General features: G+C 48.4%; 1 protein-coding gene across 2 annotated transcripts in view; it reads left to right on the forward strand.

Annotated features, from left to right (window-relative positions):
• Positions 1 to 24827, forward strand: part of pgd (phosphogluconate dehydrogenase) — a 38171-nt gene extending 13344 nt beyond the window's left edge. For both annotated transcript variants that reach the window (XM_055659662.1, XM_055659663.1), the window contains exons 2-13: positions 80 to 155; positions 2961 to 3140; positions 4094 to 4159; positions 6382 to 6500; positions 8019 to 8088; positions 9762 to 9896; positions 11513 to 11702; positions 12577 to 12707; positions 15315 to 15448; positions 16899 to 16998; positions 18142 to 18264; positions 24529 to 24827. In XM_055659662.1, coding sequence (XP_055515637.1) covers positions 80 to 155; positions 2961 to 3140; positions 4094 to 4159; positions 6382 to 6500; positions 8019 to 8088; positions 9762 to 9896; positions 11513 to 11702; positions 12577 to 12707; positions 15315 to 15448; positions 16899 to 16998; positions 18142 to 18264; positions 24529 to 24648 — 1444 coding nt within the window. In that variant the 3' untranslated portion in view covers positions 24649 to 24827. The remainder of the gene's footprint in view (positions 1 to 79; positions 156 to 2960; positions 3141 to 4093; positions 4160 to 6381; positions 6501 to 8018; positions 8089 to 9761; positions 9897 to 11512; positions 11703 to 12576; positions 12708 to 15314; positions 15449 to 16898; positions 16999 to 18141; positions 18265 to 24528) is intronic.
• Positions 24828 to 26584: the final 1757 nt, after the last annotated feature.

The following is a 26584-nucleotide window of genomic DNA, read 5'->3' on the forward strand; positions in this document are numbered from 1 at the left end:
CCCCACTCCTCGGGAACTAAGGTGTGAATGTAATGGTACTGGGCTCGGGTATTAAAATGCTTTCTGTCCTCCTCCACAGAGCTGATATTGCACTCATCGGGCTGGCTGTAATGGGCCAAAACCTCATCCTGAACATGAACGATCATGGCTTTGTGGTAAGTAAGTCTCTTGTTACTTCTCACTTTGTGGCAAGTTTCTTGGTGGTTCACCTCATTCACTGTTAATGGGATCTTGCTGTGTGTTGCTTGGCTTTGAAATATACATCAGGGAAATAGGCCCCTTGGTCCAGTCAACACCGACCCTCACACACATTGATACTAGTTGTGGGCATCATTCTGATGGCCTACACACTTCACATGCCACACCTCCAAACCCGCTGCTTTGCTGGGAGGAGACTAGTGATGAATCAGCAAACTCCACACAGGCAAAAACAAAGTCTATGCGCTGTGAGGCAGCGTTAATGTTAAATAACCCCATTATACTTTTTGTTTATCCATTCATTGAGCATGGGCATCATAGTGATGGCCAACATTGAATGCACACCTCAAACTGCTGCTGGGAGACTAGTGATGAATCAGAAAAAACAAAGTGGTGGAATCGTTCAACAGGTCGGGCAGCCTCTGCGGAAAGGGGAAGAGTTAACATTTTAGATCAGAACTGGTCACAAGAGGAAACAAGTTGTAGGGAAGATAGACGTGAACGGGTAGGACAAAGGGGCAAGGTCTGTAGTGAGGACAAGGCTGCCACAGAGGGGGTTGCAGAGGTAATTGATCAATGGTTTAGTGAGGGCAGGTAGAGAGGTCGAATGAACACTGGGGAGTGCGAGCAGTCAGAGAGAGTGAGAATACAGACTAAAGAATTGTGAAAAGTGGTGAGAATGCAGGGGCTGTGGGTCAGTCAGGGTGTGCGACAGCTTCGAGCCACACTGAGCCATTGTCACTGGTGGAAAACAACAGCAGAAACGGCCGGCCCTGATGCAGAGAGAGGAGGGAGGTTGTGGACTTTGGTGATGAATCCCGGGCAGTGAGCCGCGTGCCTTGAACATTGCTGTTCGGGTGGCGAGGGGGCCCATGATACAAGAGGGGGGCACGCTGGAAGATTTTGGGGGCTGGTTAAAGGTCACACTGCCCCGGAGCCGAGCCTGTACCTCCTTCCAGGGAGTTCTGTTGGACCAGGTGGTGGTCAAGTCAAGTCGAGTTTATTGTTGCATGCACGGGTACAGTGAGGTGCAGGCCTGCAGCAGCATCACAGGCTCAGACAACACTGTCATGTCAGTTATACGCAAGTCACACAAATTCTGCAAGAAAATGTGCACAAAATAACAGGACTTTAGGATCAAACACAATAGTGCCAAGAGTTGGCTGAGGTAGGATAAAGGGCCTGTCCCACTTTCACGACCCAATTCACGACCTCTGCCGAGTTTTCCCTTGACTCATACTCGCAGCATGGTCGTCACAAGGTCGTAGGCAGGTCATGATGCTAGTCGTGGGTACTCGTGGCATCAAGTAGGTCAGGGCGTTTTTTCAACATGATGAAAAATGTGCATGAGTAAAAAAGGTTGTGAATTACGTTGTGAAAATGGGACAGGCCCTTTAGGGTCGTGCAGGTTGGTTGAAGAACCTGATGGTTACAGGAAAACAGCGGTTGCTGAAGCTGGTGGTGTGAGACATAGGGCTTCTGTAGCTCCTGCCTGATGGTAGGAATGAGAAGAGGGCACGGCCCGGATGGTGGGGGTCCTTGGTGATGGATGGTACTGTTCTGGAGGCGGCGCCTGGTGTTGATGCTTTTGATAGTGGGGTGGACTGTGCCAGTGATGGACCAGGCTAGCTTCACCAGCACTTTCTGCGGCCTCTGACTGAGTGGGAGGTGTTTCTTGCCTCTTGGTGCTATCATGCTCCAAATTAATGTTGGCCTCCTTCCTGGACTCTGTAACATTAGCGGAAGCAGGGAACAGTTGCTGGGGAGCTGAGACTGAACACTATGGACTCCGCTACCTCTCCCCGTAAGTTCTGACTGTGGCAGTCGCTCTGGTTTGCCCTTTGCTGCTTCCGCAACCAAATCACTGGTCAATGTTTGCAGGCATCGGTGATACAAACCCTCTACATATAGTTTGGATAGCGAATCTGTGGAATTCACTGCCGCAGAGGGCTGTGGAGGCCAAGTCATATAACCATATAACCATATAACAATTACAGCACGGAAACAGGCCATCTCGACCCTTCTAGTCCGTGCCGAACACATAATCTCCCCTAGTCCCATATACCTGCGCTCAGACCATAACCCTCCATTCCCTTCCCATCCATATAACTATCCAATTTATTTTTAAATGATAAAAACGAACCTGCCTCCACCACCTTCACTGGAAGCACATTCCACACAGCTACCACTCTCTTGAGTAAAGAAGTTCCCCCTCATGTTACCCCTAAACTTCAGTCCCTTAATTCTCATGTCATGCCCCCTTGTTTAGTCAATGGATATTTTTAAGGCAGCGATAGATAGATTATTGATTAGTATGGGTGTCAGGGGTTATGTGGAGAAGGCAGGAGAATGGGGTTAGGAGGGAGAGATAGAGCAGCCATGATTGAATGGCAGAGTATTGATGGGCTGAATGGCCTAGTCACTGAATAATCACCCTTAATAATGTTTGAGGAAAGTGATTATTTTGTTGTCTGGATGATTTTCTCATGGGGAGAAGGGGGGGGGGAGGATTTGTATCAAGGGAGAGTTAAGTAATGCTTGTTATCAGCTTGGAACGTGTGTATGTCAGGGGCTGATCTCTGAGAGGGGTGGAGATATGTCCCATTGGGGTTTATTGTAGACATGTGTGTATGGTCTTGTTCTCTGCTCTCGCTGTTTTGACCTGGCCACTGCGGTGAAAGTGCTTTAGACACGGCTGCATGCCACAGGGGTGCTGCTCCATGGTGATGGTGCGGTCAGAACTCTCTCCGTTTGTGCGCCAGGTTTGTGCCTACAACAGAACGGTTGCCAAAGTGGACAGCTTCCTGCAGAACGAGGCCAAAGGGACCAAGGTGATCGGTGCCCACTCCCTGGAGGAGATGGTGAAGACACTGAAGAAGCCTCGCCGCATCGTGATGCTGGTGAAGGCCGGCGAGGCTGTCGATGACTTCATCCAGAAGCTGGTACGTTGTCCAGGTGACCGCCTCAGTGGCGAGTGGTCGACCTCAGTGGCAGAGACTATGTAAGACTGGGTTCCCGAGGGGGGGGGGGGGGGGGGGAGAGTCAGAGTCAAGTCAAGTTTATTTGTCACATACACATACGAGATGTGCAGTGAAATGAAAGTGGCAATGCTCGCGGAACAACAAAACAACCAAACAAATTATAAACACAACCATAACACACATATTATTTTACATAATAAATAATAGAAGGAAAAAACGTTCTGTAGAGTTAGTCCCTGGTGAGAAAGGCGTTTACAGTCCGAATTGCCTCTGGGAAGAAACTCCTTCTCAACCTCTCCGTTCTCACTGCATGGCAACGGAGGCGTTTGCCTGACCGTAGCGGCTGGAACAGTCCGTTGCAGGGGTGGAAGAGGTCTCTCATGATTTTGTTTGGGGACCTTTCTTGTGTCTTATGTTAGGACCAAGGGTGTAGGGGGATTGATGAAGCCCCCAATCTCTCCTGCCCTCCTTTGCCTTCCCAGAGAGGTCCACCCTCTTCCTTGGCTCTTCCTTCCATGGTGACTCCACCCTGGTGTGGATGAGTCGGCCGACCTCTTAAAACTCCCTCCTCCCTTGGATTCTTCCATGGGCCATGGCTGGACGCCTCTCAGCCTCGTGAGCTGGGCGTTGCCAGCTGGTCATCTCTCCCACAATCTGAGCTGATTCTGGACAACATCGCTCAAAAACCAGCGAGTCAAATTGTATGTGTATGTTGTTGACATCGCAGAGGTGTCCCACTGCCACCCCCACCCCTCACCCCCACCCCCACCCCATCCCCCCCCCCCCCACCCCTCACCCCCATCCCCACCACCCCCACCCCTGTCTACTCCCTCCACAGGTGCCGCCTGACCCTCTGAGTTCCTCCAACAATTTGTCTTTTTTTCTGAAATACGTTGTCATTCTTCCCTTGACAGATTCCTCTTTTGGAAAAGGGTGACATCATTATTGACGGTGGGAATTCCGAATACAGTGACACCACGGTAAGTGTTGTGCCTTTGGCGAGAGGTTTCCGTGTGGGATAGATCTCCCACAGGCTGCACGGTGTGTAACCCACGCTGGGGCAGAAGTATTGGACCAGTGTGGGATGAGTGGTCCATCTTAGCATTGCTCCCCCACTACCTCCACTCACAATGAAGGAGATTTATTCACGGTGATGAACCTGGAAATGGTTGTCCCAGCCGTGCGTGACACCACGTTATAGTCTATAATAGTCCCTGTAATGACAATGGACAATAGGTGCAGGAGTTGGCCATTCGGCCCTTTGAGCCAGCACCGCCATTCAATGTGACCATGGCTGATCATCCACAATCAGTACCCCATTCCTGCCTTCTCCCCATATCCCCTGACTCCGCTATCTTTAAGAGCCCTATCCTGCTCTCCCTTGAAAGTATCCAGAGAGTGTGCATCCCACTGTTTCTAATGGATATGTGTAGGGAACTGACAGTGAAGTGTTATCGAAACAAGGTACAGGTTCACCACTGATTTTGTTTTTTCAGCAACTGATCCGGACAAAATTACGAAAGTCGCTCACTTGAAATTCCCGCAACTTTGGTGCGCCTCCATCCCGAAAGAGTTCATTGTTTTAATTATTATAATTGTTAATTGTTAGAATTACTTGCGTTTCTGAGTTAATTGTTTAGAATGATTTAAGTTTCTCGCAGCCCATGGTGCTTCAGAGACATGGGAGCGGTGTAATTAGTGAGTCGAAGGTATATTGTTGAATTATTATTACGTGACCTCTGTTGGTCTGGCAAAGCGGTTAATCCGGCAAGGATCTGGAACCAGGGGAGGCTGGAAAACCAGTGGTGGAGCTGTAACGAGTAATGCTCTGTATCCAGGAAGAATGTTTGGGTTATTTTCAAGATTGCATTGAAATTTGTTCGACAAGCTCACTAGCAACTAGAGGCAGGGGTCGGGCTCAATGTGGTCTTGGCTGGACTCATTCACCTTGTCTTCTCCAGCGGTTCCCCACAGCCCCCAGTTATCTCATCCTTTCAAAGGTGTGTCTAGCTCCGCTCTGACCAGTTCCGTTGATCCAGCAACCGATCATCGATTTCTAAAGTCGGGAATTCCTGAGATTTGCCATCCTGTGTGAAATGTCATGACTGTGCAACCCCTGCTGTTTAGGTTCTTTAGTTTGGAGATACAGCACGGGAAACATGTTCTTCGGCCCAGCGAGTCCACGCCGACCAGCGATGTTATGTTATCCCACTTTTGCATCGATTCCCTGCACGATAGGGGCCAATTTACAGAGGCTAAGTAAACCTACAAACCCTTCTTTGGGATGTGGGAGGAAACCCATTCTGGCCACAGGGAGAACGTGCAATCTCCACACAGACAGCAGCCGAGGTCAGGATTGAACCCGGGTCGCTGGCCCTGTTAGGCAGTGGCTTTACTAGTTGAGCCACTGTGCTGCCCATGATGAGTGGGCAGGCCGGTGAATGACCACTGGTTCTCTGGCGTCATGTGAATGAGTTTAATGACTAGTTTCCTCCTTTGTAAAGAAACCATTGACAGAGTCTTCAAGCTTGAATGCCCTTCCAACCGAGTTTAGCCAATGCCCCCAGACAAATGGGTTGTACACTGCAAATATAGAGTTAACGTTGAACCTCTTTGCATCTTTTACCAGACATTGTAATTAAATAAAGTCCTAATCAAACCCCTTGCTAAGAGCCTTTACACTGCAGTATCGCAGTGGAGGTTTAGTGTGTAGTTTAGAGATACAGTGTGGAAACAGGCCCTTCGGCCTACCATGACGACCAGCGATCACCCCGTACACTAGATGTATCCTACACACTAGGGACAATTTCCAGAAGCCAATTAACCTACAAACCTATATGTCTTTGGAGTGTGGGAGGAAACCGGAGCACCCAGAAAAAACTAACGCAGGCTACTGGGAGAATGTACAAACTCTGTATAGACAGAGGTTTGGATGGGAAGGGAATGGAGGGTTATGGTCTGAGCGCAGGTATATGGGACTAGGGGAAATTATGTGTTCGGCACGGACTAGAAGGGTCGAGATGGCCTGTTTCCGTGCTGTAATTGTTATATGGTTATATGGACAGCACCCATAGTCAGGATTGAACCCATGTCTCTGGTGCTGTGAGGCAGCAACTCCACCACTGCTTTGTTTTGTTTAACATGTTCTTCTGCTGTGTGTGTGTGTGCGCGCTGTCAACACTTTGTTTCCCTCCCTCTACAGCGGAGATGCAAGGAGCTGAAAGCCAAGGGTTTGCTCTTTGTGGGGAGCGGTGTCAGTGGCGGCGAGGATGGGGCCAGATACGGACCGTCCCTGATGCCGGGAGGACACAAGGAGGCTTGGTATGTCCCCAACCGCTCCCGCTCACACTGGTGTAACTCACATTACTACAGGTCCCCATCCTTCAGTATGATCACTGCAAATATTCCCTGTATACTTTGCACTTATGATTAAAGTGCAACAAAAGCTGAGTGGGTAGAGAGAGTGGAGAGAGAGAGGGTGGAGAGGGAGAGAGTGAAGAGAGAGAGAGTGGGAGAGCGAGAGAGAGGGTGGAGAGAGAGAGTGGAGAGGGAGAGAAAGAGGGTGGAGAGAGAAAGAGAGCGAGTGGAGAGGGCCGGGGCAGAGAGGGGTGGAGTTGGGAGCAGAGTTACTCCACGAATTTGTGTCTATCGGCAATCAACCATCTGTCTTGCTGGTCGTAAGGGTGTGAGATTCATGGGGCTGGAGTTGGGATCAAGGAGAGAAAAAAACTAACTTCAAAACAAAGTTGTATTTGTGGAAAAGAAGATTCTGTCTGATCTTGACAAGGCGAGAGGGGTAATAATGTGCGTGGAATAAGAAAAAGCCGCCTGCTAACTAGTTCTTTGTGGTCAAGCCCAGAGTGCGTACAGAACATCCCAGTTAAAGTGTCCTGCACAATTGGTGTGTGAACATTTCAAAGCAATTTACTGCTTCATTTGTCTGCTCCTTGGTAACAGAACACAGAACAGTACTGTACAGGGCCAGCTCCATTTGGCCCACAATGTCTGTGCTGAACATGTTGGCAAGACCATCTCTGATCTGCTGGCACATAACTCATGTCCCTCCATTCCCTGCACATCCAAAGGCCTCTTTGATACTCATACTCATACTGACTTTATTAGCCAAGTATGTTTTGCCATACAGTCATACTAGTAAAAAGCAACAGAACACACAAAACACATTTTCACATAAACGTCCACCACAATGACTCCGCATTCCTCACTGTGATGGAAGACAAAAAAAAGTTCAATCTCTTCCCGTCTTTGTTCTCCAGCGGTCGGGGGCCCCTAACCTTCCGTTGACGGGACGATCTTATTCCCGTAGCCGGCGGCAGGCCTCCTCGTCGGGGCGATCAAGCTCCTGCACCGGGGTGGGGGGGGATCTCAGCTCCCATGCGGTTTTGGAGCTTCCCGACTTGGTCTCTCCCGAGACTGCGAGCTCCTTGATATTAAAGTCCACAGGCCACGGTTGGAGCCCAGGCAACGATTTGGCTCCGATGGTGAGTCTACGCCACATGGTGGGGCTCAAAGTCAGTCCCGGAGCAAGGCTGCTAGCTCACGATGTTAGGCTGCAGAGCGACCGGAGATACTATCCTGAAAACAATCTCATCTCCGGCAAGGTAAGAGATTGAAAAAAAGCTTCCCCGACCCCCCCCAGCCCACCCCACCCCTCACATAAAACAAACCGTGGAACATTAACACGGGCTTTTTACACCCAAAAAATAACCAAACAAAAACCGAAAAGGACAGACAGACGGTAGGCGAGGCTGGCATCGAAACACCAACCGATGGTGACGTTGTGAGTCTGGGATAAGTTTTGCTTTCTACTTGCCCCCACAGGCCTTACATCAAGGATGTCTTCCAGAGTATTGCTGCCAAGGTTGGCACTGGTGAACCGTGCTGTGACTGGGTAAGTCTTGCAACTGTTTCCTGCGGCTGAGCTTGGACACGTTACTGACCAGGTTGCAGTAACCGAGGCTGGAGCCTAACTGGCCATGGCTGTGTGTTGGAGACCAAGGCTCTGGGTGGCGTCTGCCATCCTGGCTGCCCAAAGAACCTTAATGTCGTTGGGATGTGGGAGGAAACCCGCACGGTCACGGGGAGAACGTGCAAACTCCACACAGACAGCAGCCGAGGTCTGGATCGAACCCAGGTCTCTGACGCTGCAAGGCAGCAACACTAGCATCTGCGCCATTGTGCCACCCATAATGCTTTTAAGAATTTTATTTTTTCATATATTTCCTACATTTAGAGATTGCAGGGTCAAAGCCCCTGTCCCAAGGTACAAGTTCATTCCAAGAGCTCTCCCGAGTTTAAAAAAAAAATCAAACTCGTGGTAAGCACGGAGAATGAACGTAGTGGGTACGTTGGAGCTCGGGGACGTCTCTTAGCGGCCCGTAACGCTAACGGCAGGTACTCGGGAAGACTCGCTAATGGCAGGTAAGCACGGGAAGACTCGTGAAGATTTTTCAACGTGTTGAAAAATGTCCACGGGAGCCCCGAGTACCGACGGGCGACCATTACCGTAAACCCCCGAGTTCGAATCAGGGCAAACTCGGGCGAACTCTTTGAATTAACACGTACAGTGGGACAGGGCTATTACATCTGCAGTTGTGAATCTCTCGTTTCTCTTTGTAAACCGTATGTTTTGAGCTCCAGGGACGGCTGTACCCGCTCTTCAGGAGTGAGAGTGCTGTCAATTGTTGTCAGTCTATTTGCAGAACAAAGGCGTTATTCACTGGATATTCAATTGTTATTATTTATCTCTTCAGCCAATACTGAGGTGGATTATCTGCTCATTATTACGTTGGTGGACATGTTGCGTGCAAAATATCCTGCATTTCCCTATTTTCTGATGACATTATTTGAAGGAATTCAGCCCATCGAGTCTCTGCAGCCCATAGTACAATCCCACGGCCCCCATTGAATTTTCCTGCCATCTGTTCTACCCCCAGTCATATCAATATCCGCACCCACCAAATGTTACCCCTGTTTACACGCGAGGGACAGTGTACAGGTTCCACTTAACCTATCAAGCTGCACAAACCAGAGCACCCAGGAGAAACCCGGTCACAGGGAGAAGGTGCAAATGCTGCACGCAGGCAGCACCCGAGGTCAGGTTCGAACCTGGGTCTCTGGCGCTGTAAAAGCCCCTGTCCCACTTTCCCGAGTTACTCACGATCTCTCCCGAGTTTTCCCCTTCATTCGAACTCGGAGAATTACGGGAATAGCCGTTCGTAGGCACTCAGGGCTATTTTTTTTACTCGTGGACATTTTTTAACATGTTGAAAAAACGTCCCGACTTACCTGATGCCCAGAGTTCCTACAGCTGGCATTACTAGCCGCTACAAAAAACATCTACGGACTCCTACGAGCTCGCTACCGGCATTACTCGACATTCCCCGAGTTTGAATCAAGGGGAAAACTTGGGAAAGTTCGTGAGTAACTCAGGAAAGTGGGACAGGGCCTTCAGGCAGCAGCTGTGCTTGCTGCCCTGCTGGTGGGTTGCCCTGAAGTAACTGCTTGCCTGTGCTCCTGAAAGGCTTTGAGAATAAGCTCAGATGATCACTGCTTTGCCACCAGGTGGGAGATGAGGGAGCGGGCCACTTTGTGAAGATGGTCCACAACGGCATTGAGTACGGGGACATGCAGTTGATCTGTGAAGCCTACCACCTGATGAAGGACATTCTACGCATGGACCACGATAAAATGGCCAAGGTTAGACGTGGCAGCCGGCGCGGTACAACATCTGATCAGTCGGTGTGCGGACAACACAAACATGAGTGGAGATGCGGATATGAAGGTGGATAGACCTTGTTTGGAATATGGGCAGAGAAATGGCAGCTAGTGTTTAATTTGGTCAAGTTCGAGGTGATGCTGTCTGGGGGTCAAATGCAAGAGGAGAATATACAGTAGAGATACAGGGGATGTACGAGAGACTTCGGGGTGTGAGTCTATAGCTCCCTGAAGCTGGTAACACAAGTGGCTAGGGTAGAGAAGTTGGTATATGGCATGCTTGCCTCGTTGGTCAGGACATCAAGAATGAAAGTTGGCAAGTCATGTTGCAAATGTATAAATCTTCGGCCATATTTGGAGTGTAGTGTGCAGTTCTGGTCATCGCATTACAGGAAGGATCTGGAGCCTTTGGAGAGGGTGCAGAGGAAGTTAATTGGTGCTGTTTTCTGGACAGGAGAGGTTAGACAGGCTTGGACTGTTTTTGCTGAAACGTTGGCGTTTAATACATGATCTGATAGAAGGGTATAAAATAATGAGTGGCATGGATGAGGTGGACAACTAGTCTTTGTCAGGGTGGAGGTGTCAAGTACTGAAGGGGCATGGCTTTGAGATGAGAGGGGGAAAGTTTGAAGGAGATGCGTGAGGCAAGTTCTTTTAGGCAGAGAGTAGGGGATGCCTGGAACACACTGCCAGAGCAGGTGAGAGGAGACACCATAGCAACTTTGAAGAGGCATTGAAACAAGAGTCGATTTTACACAAGAGGACACTAAATGCTGGAGTAACTCAGCGGGTTAGGCAGCATCTCTGGAGAACATTGATAGGTGACGTTTCGGGTCGGGAGTGGGACCGTGGTCAGGGTGGTGTGGGTCCTTGATCGTGCTGGCTGCCTTTTTGTTGCAGCGACTCTTATCGATCACTTTGATGTTGGGGAAGTCGGTGCCTGTGATGGACCAGGCACCGTCCACCACAGGCACTGACTTCCCCAACATTTTGGAATCTCCTTTCTTCCTGGACATTCGAGTTGCCGGACCTGGCCTTGAACACGCAGGATAGGGCCACGTGCTGGCAGATGGCACGTGTTAGATTGGCATCATGGCCTGCACAGATATGGTGGGCTGAAGTTCCTGTGTGATACAATTCTATGTATGGCGGAATTCATTGCCACAGATGGCCATGGAGGCCAAGTCAATGGGTATTTTTAAGGTGAAGATTGACAGAATTTGCACATGTGTCAGGGGTTATGTGGAGAAGGCGGGAGAATGAGGTTGAGAGGGAAAGATAGATCAGCCACAATTGAATGGCGCTGTAGACTTGATGGGCCGAATGGCCTAATTCTGCTCCTTTGACTTATGAACCTATGCATGGTCAGTATGAGGATAGTCACCAAACTGTTCAACCATGACATTGTGACTGTTGGTCATGGTGTACGTGCTGCTGGAGTCGAGTGTGAGACAGTTATTTCACCATATGATCTGAGACCAGCATCTTCTAGCTTGTAAGATGTGAGTTGCGACCTGGTCTTTGGCCATTGTTGTGTGAGTAACTAGGAGGAGTGGTGCTGCTTTGATTCTCACACCTTGTGTTTGTTCCGCCTTCAGGTGTTCCTGGAGTGGAACAAGACGGAGCTCGACTCATTCCTGATGGAAATCACAGCCGACATTCTCAAGTTCAAGGACCCCAGCGGGAAGCACCTGCTGCCGCAGATCAGAGACTCGGCGGGACAGAAGGGAACGGGGAAGTGGACGGCCGTCTCCGCGCTGGAGTTTGGAATGCCCGTCACCCTGATAGGTACGCCTGCCGTCAATGCCCACGGTTTACGCTGAGTAGCTACGGGTCGGGAGGTAAAACATCCCAAGAGTACGAGATGAGACATTCACCCACCAGCTGATGGCCACTTGATCTTAGTTGTAGTTTAGTTTAGAGATACAGCCTGGAAACAGGCCCTTCGGCCCGTCGAGTCCGCACCGACCAGTCATCCCCGCACATAAACACTATCCTACACTAGGAACAATTTACATTTTTTTTACACCAAGCCAATTAACTCGCAAACCTGTACGTCTTTGGAGTGTGGGAGGAAACTGAAGATCTTGGAGAAAACTCACGGGGAGAATGTACAAACTCCGTACAGACTGCACCCGAGATCAGAATCGGACCCGGGTCTCGGGCGCTGTAAGGCTGCAACTCTACCGCTGTCCGCCCATGGTACGGAAGGCTCATCAGCATCTTCACTACCCCATCAGATCACCCCTCACCCTCCTGCGCTCCAGGGATTAAATCAAGAGATTTCAAAGGGTGGACTTGGAGAGCATGACTGCATTGCAGAAACCTCAAATGTACGCATTGATCATGTATCGATCGATCAAATATCCAGCTATGAACTGGACTCTAATAGTGCTGGAGTAACTCAGCGGGTCAGGCAGCATCTTTGAAGGACACGATGGGGTGATATTTTGGGTCAGGACCCTTCTTCAGACCATTCCAGCACCTGCATTTCCTCGTGTCGGTCTGAAGAAGGGTCCCAACCTAAACCATTGCCTATCCATGTTCTCCAGAGATGTTGCCTGACCCGCTGAGTTGCTCCAGCACTTTGCAGGGGTTCTATGCAGGATTCCAGCATCTGCAGTTCCCGTGTGCATTAAAACTGTCCCCTGTATCGTCTCAGGTGAAGCTGTCTTTGCGAGATGCCTGTCTTCCCTGAAAGATGAGCGTGTGATAGCCTGCAAGCAACTGTGTGGACCCAAAGGATCGAAACTCTCTGGGAGTGAGAAGTCATTCCTGGAGAATATACGCAAGGTAGGTCTGCTGAAAGAAATCTGCAGGAAATTGTCAATGTTTTGAGTAGATGCACAAGGGATGGTCCATAAGCTAAGGTACTATCTGATTCACCTCTACCCCATTGCGGACAGTGGATAACTATATTCTTCATGAGTGTGATGTGATTACATTTATGTATCGTTGTATCTGATCTGAGTGGAAAGCATGCAAGACAAAGCTTGTCACTGTACCTCGCTCGGTACATGTGTCAATGAGCCTAACCCAGATCTCCTGCGACCAGCTGGGCATTTGGCCTTGGGTCAGCACCAGTTTCTGCTTTCCCTTTCTTTCTCGTAGTCGGTTTTGGGCAAGTGCGCTCCTGTGGCAAAGTCAACCCAAACCCAGATGATGTTGCCTCCATCTGCTGCGGTACTTCTAGTGAGGGAGCTCCTACAGGTCTGTTGGATGGGTAGTCCAGGAGTTGAACCCATCAACGAACAAGTAGAGTAAAAGCAGAGCAATGAACTCCTGCAGTTCATCTGGTGAACGCTGCCTGATGTAGTTCACACCAGATTGGACTCTGCTTGTGACTTTCAAGTCAAGTCAAGATTGTGTTATTGTCATGTGTCCCGGACGGGACAATGAAATTCTTACTTGCTGCAGCACAACAGAATATGTGAATATGTGAACATTGTATATAACAGGGGGGAAAAATGGAAAAAGTTCAATAAGTAAACATGGTGGATTAGACTACAAAGTCATGTGGTGGCAGCCAAGTTGTGACTGGCATCGCCAGAGGTCCAACAATGGGCAAAGCCTGCATGTGATAGACTTTGTATTAGGCTCTAGAGATACAGCATGGAAACTAGGCCCTTCGAGTCTACGCCAACCCTGTGCACAAGGACAGTCCAACACACGAGGGACAATTTGCAATTTTTACTGAAGCCAATTAACCTACAAACCTGCATGTCTTTGGACTGTGGAAGGTAACCGGAGCACCCGGAGAAATCCCACGCCGTCATAGGGAGAAGGTTCAAACTCCGTACAGACAGCACCAAGTCCTCACCGACCAGTGATCCCCGCACATTAGCAGAATCCTACACACACTAGGGATAATTGGCACATATCAAGCCAATTTACCTACAAACCTGTACACCTTTGATGTGCGGGTGGAAATCAAAGATCTCAAACTTACAAACTTACAAAATTCTCAAGGGGTTGGACAGGCTAGATGCAGGAAGATTGCTCCCGATGTTGGGGAAGTCCAGGACAAGGGGTCACAGCTTAAGGATAAGGGGGAAATCCTTTAAAACCGAGATGAGAAGAACTTTTTTCACACAGAGAGTGGTGAATCTCTGGAACTCTCTGCCGCAGAGGGTACTCGAGGCCAGTTCATTGGCTATATTTAAGGAGTTAGATGTGGCCCTTGTGGCTAAGGGGATCAGAGGGTATGGAGAGAAGGCAGGTATGGGATACTGAGTTGGATGATCAGCCATGATCATATTGAATGGCGGTGCAGGCTCGAAGGGCCGAATGGCCTACTCCTGCACCTAATTTCTATGTTTCTATGTTTCTATCTCGGATAAAACCCACGTGGTCACCTGGAGAACGTACAACCTCCATGCAGGCAGCACGCGTAGTCGGGATCGAACCCGGGTCTCCGGAGCTGCAAGCGCTGTAAGGCAGCAACTCTACCAGTTGCGCCACCGTGCTGCCCTCAGTACTCAGTACAGTTCTGATCGTGCTTGCACTACAGATGTGTAGGAGCGGGGGAAAAAAAAGTTGCAGATGTTGGAGATGCTAAAATACAGTACATGCAGGAAGAGCTGAGCGGGTCGTGCAGCATCTGTGGTAGGAAAAGCTAAGCTTCTGTTTCATCTTTCCCAGTGCTAGCGAAGGGTCTTTGACCTGAAACATTAGTTTTGTTTCTCGTCAGTATCTCAATATACGTGACCACAATCACAATCATACTTTATTTTGCAACATACGAAGAATTTCATTTGCCAAGTCAGTCATACAAATAAAAAGCAACCTAACACACAAAACACATTTTAACATAAACATCCATCACAGTGACTCCTCCACATTCCTCACTGCGATGGAAGGCGACCCCCCCCCCCCCAGATGCTGCCAGACCCACTGAGTATTTTCAGCATTTTCTGCTTTTATTTCTGTTGTGGAGGACAAGCCAGGATTTGGATGCAGTAACGTTACGAAGTCTGAATGTCGAAACAAGGACCTCTGCAGATGCTGGTTTACAAAACAAACACAGAGATCTGGAGTGACTCAGCAGGTCAGACAGCATCTCTGAAGAACATGGGTAGGTGATGTATCGGGTCTGAAGAAGGGTGTCAACTCAAAACATCACCTTTTCTGTGTATCTCTGTAAATATCTCTGTACAATTTCCGTGTATCTCTGTAAATATCTCTATACAAATATCTCTGTACTGTACACTGACAATGACAATTAAAATTGAATCTGAATCTGAATCTTCTCCAGAGCTGCTGCCAGACCCTGCAGAGCTACTGCACCACCTTGTGTCTTTATTTTAAGCTGATTAATGTACAAGGTGCTGAATCAACTTGGTTAAATATCTCCCTGTAGTGTTGATGTGACAGTGATCTTTTCTTTGCCCCACTTTGCAGGCTCTCTATGCTTCAAAGATCATCTCCTACACCCAGGGGTTCATGCTCCTGAGACAAGCGGCTAAAGAGTTTAACTGGTATTTGAATTACGGTGGGATTGCACTGATGTGGAGAGGTGGCTGCATCATCCGGAGGTAGGTATTCACTCGTCACAGTGTCCAGAGAGCAGAACTCTACTTGGTCCTGTGAAATATCGGGGGATGAGACCGTCACAAAGGTGGGGTTTAAAGGGTGTCCATGATGGAGAGGGACGTTTAGGGAGAGGGCTCATAGAGTCATACAGCATGGAAAAAGGCCCTTCGGCCCAACTTGCCCTTGCCAACGTGCCCCATCTACACTGATCCCACCTGCCTGCATGGGCCCATATCCCTCAAAGCAAGGATTCCCCAGGAGGTAAATTTCGCCGACCCAGGGGGGTGAATTTGTTGATACTGGATTTGTACATATTTTTACTCATTGACTGACTGGTTCTGGTTTACTGGCATCTGTTCATCATTAGTTGTTCATAAATAAGTGAAGTAACATTGTTATGCGCTACTAAAGTTGCCAGAAGTAAACAGGGACGACAAAGGTTAGGAACCCCTGCTCTAGACCATGTACCTGTCCAAATGTTTCTTAAACATTGCGATAGCCCCGCCTCAACTACCTTCTCTGGCAGCTTATTCCACATACCCACTCTGTGTAAAAAATGTGTGTGTGTGTGTATCCCCAGGATCCCATTAAATCTTTCACCCCCTCACCTTAAACCTAAACTCCTCAGGGACTGCAGTTGTACGTAAGCTGGAAACAAATAATAAATCGAGCGTAAGGTTTGCAAGTGTTACATTTTCTTCACAGTGATAAATCTGTGGAAAGGACTTGGTTTTATATGAAACCATTGATCTTCATTAGCTCACAGTTCTGAGAATGTCGGGAGCATCCCACTGCTGTTAAGCAGCGCAAAGATAGATGCAATGTGCTGGAGTAACTCAGCTGGACAGGCAGCATCTCTGGAGAGAAAGAATGGGTGGCGTTTCGGGTCGAGGCCCTTCAGACAATTCGGATTTTGTGGCTTATCTGTTGCTGAAGGTGCTCCTCAGGTTGACCAGTGTGTCATGGATGGGGTGAGCTGTATTGTCCAAGATGCTCTGCAGTTTGAGGAGCATCCTCCCCTCCAAGATCGGCTCAAGTGAGTCCAACACTACTCCCCCAGGACAGAGCCAGCCTTCCTGATGAGCTTGCTAATTCTGTTGGCATCCGCAACCTTAGCTGTGGCCTTAACCTTCTGGACCAGCCTAACATGTAGGGTCTCGTCAACAACCTGCTAAAGCAGAACGAAGATAGACACAAAGTACTGGAGTAACTCAGCGGGACAGGCAGTATCTCTGGAGGAAGGAATAGGTGATGTTTGGGTCGAGACCCTTCATCAGACTGTAGGGAACAAAGCAGAGCAGGTCGTGTAAAGTTGTGCAGTTGTTTTCGGGGTTGCTGACCCTATTTCAGGAGTCTGAGCTCCTGATCGCGAGGATAATATCACTTGTAAAAAGCAGGCAATTACAGATGAGATCTCCACCAAATGTTTTCTCTGCGTTTCTCCCCTGCCAGTGTCTTTCTAGGAAAGATTAAAGATGCATTCGATGCAAACCCCGATCTGCAGAACCTGCTACTTGACGGATTTTTCAAGAAGGCGATTCACGAATGTCAGGTATGTCCGCAAACCCGTTTGCTAAATTAATATTTGAGAAAGGATTGTACCGTTTCAACATTTGTAATCTAACAGTTGTACAGCGATGTTGCAATCTCCCATGCTCTTTGATTCAAGCAGGATCATTGCTACAATTCACTAGTTGCTTGGGTGTTGAAATTGAATGCTTAACCATTCCATCTTATGCGTTGGATTCATTGAAGTGTGTCCCTGCTGGAATCTGTACATAACCTCATCTTTCCTGCCTTTTTTGAGTTTCAAGTATGTTATTCCTTAATCAATCCAACTGATTTATTGAATCGAATGATGATCCGGGTTTGGTGCAATGGTCAATGAGGTTTGACCGTTCTCACAACAAATGTTTGCCGGTTTTCACGATGCAGAAGGAGGCTATTCAGCCCATTGTGCCACATGCTAGCTCCCAGCGCGCCAAACCCATCTCTTTATTTCCTTCACCATGTTCTCTCGTATGATCAACATCTGGTTACGGGCCACCAATCTGAAAGAAAAACCAGCAACCCTCCACTGGTACTCTGCCCACACGCAGTTTTGTATCCGATGGGCTAGCTCATGCGATTTAACCCTCTGGACCAGCCTAACATGTAGCGCCTTGTCAGCAATCTAAGTAGATAGCATCTACCGGCCTAAGATAGACACAAAAAGCCGGGGTAACTCAGTGGGACAGAAGAGCATCCCTGGAGAGAAAATTGCTGGAGAAACTCAGCGGGTGCGGCAGCATCTATGGAGCGAAGGAAATAGGCAACGTTTCGTCCCGAAACGTTGCCTATTTCCGTCGCTCCATAGATGCTGCTGCACCCGCTGAGTTTCTCCAGCAATTTTGTCTACCTTCGATTCTCCAGGATCTGCAGTTCCTTCTTGAACATCTCTGGAGAGAATGTACAGATGACATTTGGGGTCAAGACCCTTCTTCACTACATCCGCCGGCCTAGTCTTGTCAATCTTCTTTGCCACCCGGTCAAAAGAAAAACTCAATTCAAATTCGTGCTCTGGTTTTAAAATGTAAGTCCTAGTGGATTTTTTTTGTTTTGTTTCACGTAAATTGGATGGATGTCAAAGCCACTTTGGTCGTCGGCGAATGCCCTGAAGGTGTTGCTGGGTTAACTCTGCATTTGCCTCCCACAGGATTCCTGGCGTAATGTGGTCAGCACTGGGGTGAAGATGGGGATTCCAATGCCCTGCTTCAGTACAGCCCTGTCCTTCTATGATGGTTACAGGCATGGCGTGCTTCCAGCCAACCTTATACAGGTACCGCAGCTAACTAAACTGATTAGAAGCATCTGATCTTATCTTATACCCGTCTTTTAGACCTGCACACTGTTGATGGCCTTTAGCTGTTAACTGGATCCCCTACCACAATGTCTTCAAAAGGCGGCACTAATTTGAGGAAGGACATTCTTGCTATTGAGAGAGTGCAGCGTAGGTTTACAAGGTTAATTCCCGGGATGGGGGGGACTGTCATATGCTGAGGGAATGGAGCAGCTGGGCTTGTACACTCTGGAGTTTAAAAGGATGAGAGGGGGGATCTCATTGAAACATATAAGATTGTTAAGGGTTTGGACACGCTAGAGGCAGGAAACATGTTCCCGATGTTGGGGGAGTCCAGAACCAGGGGCCACATTTTTAAGAATAAGGAGTAAGCCATTTAGAACGGAGACGAGGAAACACTTTTTCTCACAGAGAGTGGTGAGTATGTGGAATTCTCTGCCTCAGATGGCGGTGGAGGCAGGTTCTCTGGATGCCTTCAAGAGAGAGCTAGATAGGGCTCTTAAAAATAGAGGGGGATATGGGGAGAAGGCAGGAACGGGATACTGATTGGAGATGATCAGCCATGATTACATTGAATGGCGGTGCTGGCTCGAAGGGCCGAATGGCCTGCTCCAGCACCTATTGTCTATTGTCACGGTGGCACAGCAGTAGAGCTGCTGCCTTACAGCACCATAGAGCTGGGTTTGATCCTGACTATGGGTGCTGTCTATATGGAGTTTGTCCGTTCTTTCTGTGGCCTGCGTGGGTTTTCTTCAGGTGCTCCGGTTTCCACCCACACTCCAAAGTCATACAGGCTTGTAGACTAAATGGCTTGGTATAATCGTAAATTGTCTCTAGTGTGTGTAGAATAGTGTTATTGTGCAGGGATCGCTGGTTAGTGCAGACTCGATGAGCCAAAGGGCCAGTTTCCCCGCTGTATCTCTAAACTGAACTAAGCTGCATCTTGGCAGGGCTCTACAAGTGTCGCTCTTGGGCATCTGCCAAGACTTTGTTTCCCTGAGAAACCATAGATATTTGATACTCGGTTTTAACCCTGAGTTGATTAAACTCAAAGCTTCAAAGATTGGCAGCCTGTTTTTTTAATCAACAAAAGAAGTCTGTAACTTAGTGTACTGCTCAATCTTTCAGCGTAACAAAGTGAAACAATTGCACAATGTTATAGTGTGGTATCACCTTGGAGCAACCCATCTTAAAAACTGTGGAAAAAAAAGACACAAAGTGCTGGAGTAATTCAGCGCTTTATTCCCTTTACCCAGGGGTGGGGAACCTGCGGCCTTCTAAGCCATTATGTGCGGCCTTTTGAATGAATCCAAATATTGTAGAACAAATCTTTTTATTGTTATTAATATGTTTTTGTTCATCTTTTATTATTTTTATTTTAATCTTAAAATGAACGTATTTAAAATACCAAAGAGTAAAAGAAGATTCAACAAAATAATCCTCCCCGACTGACGGCCACAATTAAAACATTAGTAAGTCATGAGGGCTATTTTAACAAAATAATGTACATTTTGAAGTATATCTAATTGAAGTTTCTTGGATGCGGCCTTATTAGATTACAGCTAACTTAATGCGGCATTCCAACATGAAAAGGTTCCCCACCCCTGCCCTTTACCCAAGGACGATAAGGGAATGGCATCTGTTACCGCCCAACACACGCGCTGCTCCCGATCATTGAGCAACTAGATCTCCTCAACTTGGTCAAAAAGGCCCACTTCAAAATTTAATGGCTACTCTACTCACTCCGACCTGCGCGAGATAACCACTTATGAGGTGTCTGCGCAATTACCAACCAGAACCAGCGGGTCAGGCAGCATCTCTGGAGGACAAGGATAGGGGACATTTCAGGTCTCGGGACCTTGCTCTTAAAAACTGCTGTTCATCTTCTTCAGAAGAATGAGCTACTGTTCTTTGCCTTGAATAAAACAACCAAATGTTCTGCTGCTTTGCTCATTGCCACAAGTGTTTAATTAGAGCAGTCTTCAAATCGATTTGCTGTGCTGTGTGAATACACTGGTGTCAGCTAATACCTTTCTGGCAGAATCATTGTTTGTCGCGGCCACTGCAGTTCCTGTCAATGGTTTATGTTGTGATAGTGTTTTGAGAGCTTGTGCACCTGCAAATGGCATTCGGTCTGATTACTTCCTTCTCCCTGGAGCTACTGACATTCCCCAGCTCCAGTTCAACAGGAATTATCAGCTCCCCAAGTGAAGCCATGCGTGTACCAGAGAGCACAGCTACAGTGTATGCCACTAATCCAGTATGACCACCTCAACCAGTCTGACACTGAGACGCTGACTAACCTTCGGCGGAGAAGGGCCTCGGCAGCTTCTTCATTAGTTTAGTTAAGCGTAGAGATACAGCGTGGAAATATGCCCTTCGGTCCATTGAGTCTGCGCTGAACAACCATCGCCTGTACATTAGTCCTGTCCCACACACACGAGGGACAATTTACAGAAGCCAATTAATAATAATAATAATAATAATAATAATAATCTTTATTGTCATTGTACAAGACAACGAAATTTTGTTGGAGCAGTCCTCCAGCTGCACAGGAATATGAGTATAAAAATACGTTTAAAAAAGAACTATTAAAAAATTAGACTATAAACATATAGGAGTATGGGCGGGTGGGTGAGAGAGAGAGGGGGGAATCAGTGTGGGAGGGGGATAGAGTTCAGTAGTGTCACAGCTCTATGGTAGAAGCTGTTTTTTAGTCTTGTCATGCGGGCGCTCAGTGTCCTGTATCGTCTTCCTGAGGGCAGGGGGGTGAAGACGCAGTGTCCAGGGTGTGTGCTGTCTCTAATGATGCCCTTGACCCTCCGGATGCAGCAGGGTCCGGTAGATGTCCTCCAGTCTGGGGAGCTGGGTGCCAGTGATCCTCTCAGCAGTCTTAATGACGCGTTAATGACAGAGAGCTTTCCTGTTCTCTGCGGTGCAGCCAGAGTACCATACTGTGATGCAGTATGTGGGAACTGACTCGATGGCTGACCTGTAGCTCACCAGCAGCTGTTGTGGGAGACGTGCCCTCTTTAAGCACCTCAGGAAGTGAAGCCTTTGAAGTCCTTTCTTGGCCGTCACCGTGATGTTGAAGGTCCAGGTCAGGTCGTGGCTGATGTTGGCCCCGAGGTACCTGATGTTCTGCACAGCCTCCACCGTCTCGCCGTTAATGGTGATGGGCTGATGGACGAAGGTCTTCGGTCTCCTCCTGAAGTCCAGGATCATCTCCTTTGTTTTTGCTGCGTTGAGGATCAGGTTGTTCTCACGGCTCCAGCTCACCAGGTTCTCTACCTCTGTCCTGTAGGCGGCCTCGTTGTTACTCGTGATCCTGCCTACCACGATGGTGTCATCTGCAAACTTTAATATGGTGTTGGCCTCGTGGGTGGGTTTGCAGTCGAGAGTGTAGAGGGAGAAGAGGAAGGGGCTCAACACACAGCCCTGTGGTGCACCGATGTTCAGGGTGATGCTGGAGGAGACCTGCCTCCCCATGCGCACAGTCTGTGGTCGGCCGGTGAGAAAGTCCAGGACCCAGCTGCTCAGGTGTGTGTTGAGGCCCAGGTGGTCCAGCTTGGTGACTAGTTTATGGGGGGGGATGGTGTTAAAGGCGGAGCTATAATCTATGAATAGCATCCGCACATAACTGTCCCGCTGGTCAAGGTGTGTCAGGGTGAAGTGGAGGGCCAGTGACATTGCGTCCTCCGTCGACCTGTTTGCCCTATAGGCAAATTGGTGGTGGTCTAAGGAGGGGGGGATGCTGTTCTTCAAGTGTCCCAGTACCAGACGTTCGAAGCACTTCATCACCACCGGTGTCAGCGCCACTGGCCTATAGTCGTTGAGGGACCTGATGGCTGATTGTTTTGGCACAGGGATGATTGTGGCTGTCTTGAGGCATGTTGGGACGGAGGCCTGCAGCAGGGAGGTGTTAAACAGGTCCGTGAGCACCGCAGTCAGCTCCCCTGCGCAGTGCTTCAGAACCCGCCCTGGTACTCCGTCAGGTCCGGTGGCCTTGTTGGGGTTGATGTGCTGCAGGGTCCGTCTCACATCGTGGGGGCTCAGAGTCAGCACCGGTGGTGAGGGAGGGTCCCTGCTGTGCCCGTATGTTGTCGGCGCAATCAAACCTGGCAAAAAAACAGTTCAGGTCGTCGGGGAGGGATGAGCTATGTGCGTGTGTGGAGCTGTTGTAGCCGGTGATGGTTCTGATGCCCTGCCACACGCGTCGATAGTCTGAGCTGTTAAAATGCCCCTCGATACGCTTCGTGTAGCGGTGCTTTGCTTCCCTGATGCCCTTCCTCAAACTGGACCTTGCTGTTCTGTAGGCCTCTGCATCACCTGAGTGGAAAGATGCATCCCGGGCCTTCAGCAGACCAGTTACAGCGCCATTCATCCATGGCTTATGGTTGGGGAGTGTCAGTATTGTCCTCTGTGTGGTGACACTGTTCATACAGAAGGTGACGTAATCCAATACTGATAAGGTGTAGGTGTTGAGGTGTGTGTGGTTGTTGTGAGTGGTAGCCTGTTTAAAGATGTCCCAATCAGTGTACTCAAAGCAGTTCTGTAGCCTGTCCATGGCTCCTTCTGGCCAGACCATGATGGTGCAAACTGTTGGTTTTGTCCTTGCAATGAGGGGTCTGTATGCAGGTGTTAAGTACAGACTGATGTGATCGGATCGGCCAAGATGGGGGCAGGGGGACGCTTTGTAGCCCTTGGCAATGTTGCAGTAGACCTGGTCCAAGATATTGTTTCCTCTGGTCGGAAAATCAATAAACTGGTGAAATGTTGGCATTACAGTCTTCAGCTTGGCGTGATTGAAGTCTCCTGCTATTAAAAACACGCCGTCTGGGTGGTTGTTTTTCAGCTGGTGGATAGCATCATGCAGACTAGCCAGTGCTAGCTTAGCGTTAGCTTGTGGTGGTATGTAAACAGCAGTGAGGAACACCACTGTAAACTCCCTTGGCAGATAAAACGGTCCGCATTTCACTGTAATAAACTCCAAGTCCGGGGAGCAAAAAGTCTCAACAATGTCAGTGGTGGCGCACCATGAGTTACCCACATATATGCACACACCACCGCCTTTATCCTTACCGGAGTCAGCTGTTCGGTCTGCTCGATAAACAGTCCGGCCTGCTAGCTCAATAGCAGCGTCAGGGATGTTCGGATTCAGCCAGGTTTCGGTGAAGAAGAAAGCACAGCTACTTATCCTGTTTGAGTGAAGCCTCAGTCTGAGTTTGTCGATCTTGTTGACCGATTCACTACCTACCTACAGGCCTACTGACCTGTGCATCTTTGGAATGTGGAAGGAAACCAGAGCACTCATATAAAATGCATTTGGTCACAGGGAGAACGTGCAAACTCCTTACAGAAAGCACCCATAGTTAGGATGGAATCCGGGTCCCAGGCATTGATAGCAGCAACTCTCCCGCTGCGCCACCACGCCACCTATTAAGTTGCCTCGCCTCCCCTGCTCTCTGCAACAATGGTAGTAAACTTGGTGTTCTTTATCATGTCATCAGGTTAATTGCCCTTCCATGTAGCTGTGGCAGTCCATGTGAAAATACTCCCACGGCTGTCGAGAAGTTAGACACAGTTACATTGGAGGAATGACGTATTTCCAAGTAGAAATACACCCAACTTACTGACTTAAATGAAGCCATTGTCCTGAAATCTTTCCGGAGACCTTTCTGCCCGACTGCTTTGCCATCAGTACCCCACCAGACCTTCCAAGGAACATTAATGTGACCAATAGTATCTTCAGAATCACACATTTGATCGCCCAGAGCGGATGATTTAAATTGAATTGAACCCATTTTAGTTTATTATTGTCATGAGGACTGGAACGCTTTGTTTTGCATGCTATCCAATTAGATAATACTATACATAAATACAATCAAGCCAAACTCGAGTACAATGGGTAGAATAAAGGAAAATATCCAGAGTGCAGAATATAGTTCTCAGCATTGCAGTGCACCAGCTCCAGAGACACAGTCCGATGTCCCCAATGGGGTAGAGGTGAATCGGACAGCACCCTAGCTTACGGAAGGACCATTCAGAAGCCTGATAACAGAGGGGAAGATGCTGTTCCTCTGTCTTTTGTTGTACGCTTTGCAACTTCTATACCTTCTATCCGAAGGGAGCAGGGAGAAGGAGGAATGTTGGCTGCTTTTCCACCACCGTGTGAAGTGTAGATGTCGGCTTGAGCTTTTGTTTCTATGGGTGGTTGTTAATTGATCCTTCTCTCTCCCACAGGCACAAAGGGATTACTTTGGCGCTCACACGTATGAAATGCAGAACAACCCCGGGACTTTTGTCCACACCAATTGGACAGGTCACGGTGGAAATGTGGCGTCAACTGCGTACAATGCCTAAACCGTCAGCGCTGGCAAAATACTGGTGAAATAACATTCCACGTAGATATTTTAAACATTCTGCACTGGTGTCTGGTTTAGAATCGCAGAAGATAAACTTACTGTAAACTCAAATGATCAACTAAACTTGAAGCTAACTGAAATTTTCATGAATAATAAAACTTATGTTAGTTTTGAGCATGTTGGAGTACTGATGGCTTTTTAGTTTCATTTATCCTCGAGATACAGCACAGAAACGGGACTTTCCGCCCACCGAGACCACGCCGACCAGCGATCCCATTACACCAATACTATCCTAAACACACTATGGCCAATTTATACCAAGCCAATTAACCGACAAACCTGTGTGGCTTTGGAGTTTGGGAGGAAACCGGAGATGCAGGAAAACCCATGCAGGTCATGCAGAGAACATACAAACTCCGTGCAGACAGCACCCGTAGTCGGGATCGAACCCGGGTCCCTGGCGCTGTAAGGCAGCAACTCTACCACTGTGCCTCCGTGGCGCTTTTTCTTTCAATATATATTAGATAATATACAATAGGTGCAGGAGTAGGCCATTCGGCACTTCGAGCCAGCACCACCATTCAATGTGATCACGGCTGATCATCCACAATCAGTACCCCATTCCTGCCTTCTCCCCATATCCCCTGACTCCGCTATCTTTAAGAGCCATATCTAGTTCTCTCTTGAAAGTATCCAGAGAACCGGCCTCCGCAGCCCTTGGCAGAGAATTCCACAGACTCACAACTCTCTGTGTGAAAAAGTGTTTCCTCATCTCCGTTCTAAATGGCTTACTCCTTATTCTTAAACTGTGTGTGGCCCCTGGTTCTGGACTCCCCCCAACATCGGGAACATGTTTCCTGCCTCTAGCGTGTTCAAACCCTTAATAATCTTATATGAAGAGGACGAGGACTGAACTTTGTTGCCTTCCCCCTCAGTGGGAAACGTTAATTCCGCTGTGGGGGGATGTTTTTATGTTTAATGTTAAATTCTATAGTGTTGTGTTTATCGTATTTGTGTGCTGCATGGTAAAAGCCCTGTCACACGGTATGAGTTCATTTAAAGAGCTCTCCCGAGTTTGCCCTGATTTGAACTCGGAGATTTACGGTAATGGCCACTCGTCGGTACTCAGGGCTCTCGTGGACATTTTTCCCGTGCTTACCTGCCATTAACGAGTCTTCGCGGGTACCTGCTGTTAGCGTTACGAGCCGCTAAGAGACGTCCCCGAGCTCCGACGTACCCGCTACGTTCATTCTCCGTGCTTGCCACGAGTTTGATTTTTTTTTAAACTCGGGAGAGCTCTTGGAATGAACTCGTAAACTCAAATTTCACTGCACCAATTTGGTGTAAGTGACAATAAATGCCCTTGTCCTTTGTTTCAATAAGATCCCCTCTCATCTTTCTAAATTCCAGAGTATACAAGCCCAGCCGCCCAATGCAATTATTATTGCTTTGTTCCTGAATCCAAGTTAATGGAAAACATAGACTGATGGGCCAAAGATTGGTGTCTCTTTTGTGCAACTTGATTTGGTGTTGGGGAAATGTTTGAATTTTCAGATTCAGATTCACATTTATTGTCGCATGCACCAATTATGGTACAGTGATATTTGAGTTACCATGCAGCCAAACAATGAAACAAACACAACACAATTAAAAGAACGATAGAACGTAACATAAACATCCACCACTGAGATCACTGTGATGGAAGGCAATAAAGTTCAGTCAGTCTTCCTCCTTTTGTTCACCCGCGTTTGGGGCCTTGACCCTCCATAGTCGCCGCTACGGATGGCCCGATGTACAGGCCCTCTCGTCGGAATGATCGAAACTCCGACATCGGGAGGGATGGAACACACTCTTGGAGTGCCCGAAACGGCCACTTTCTTACTGGAGACTGCGGCATCTCGATGTTATGGGTTGCAGGCAGGCCAGCGGTTGGA

The sequence above is a fragment of the Leucoraja erinacea genome, chromosome 30, assembly GCF_028641065.1.
Source record: "Leucoraja erinacea ecotype New England chromosome 30, Leri_hhj_1, whole genome shotgun sequence".
NCBI lineage: Eukaryota > Metazoa > Chordata > Chondrichthyes > Rajiformes > Rajidae > Leucoraja > Leucoraja erinaceus.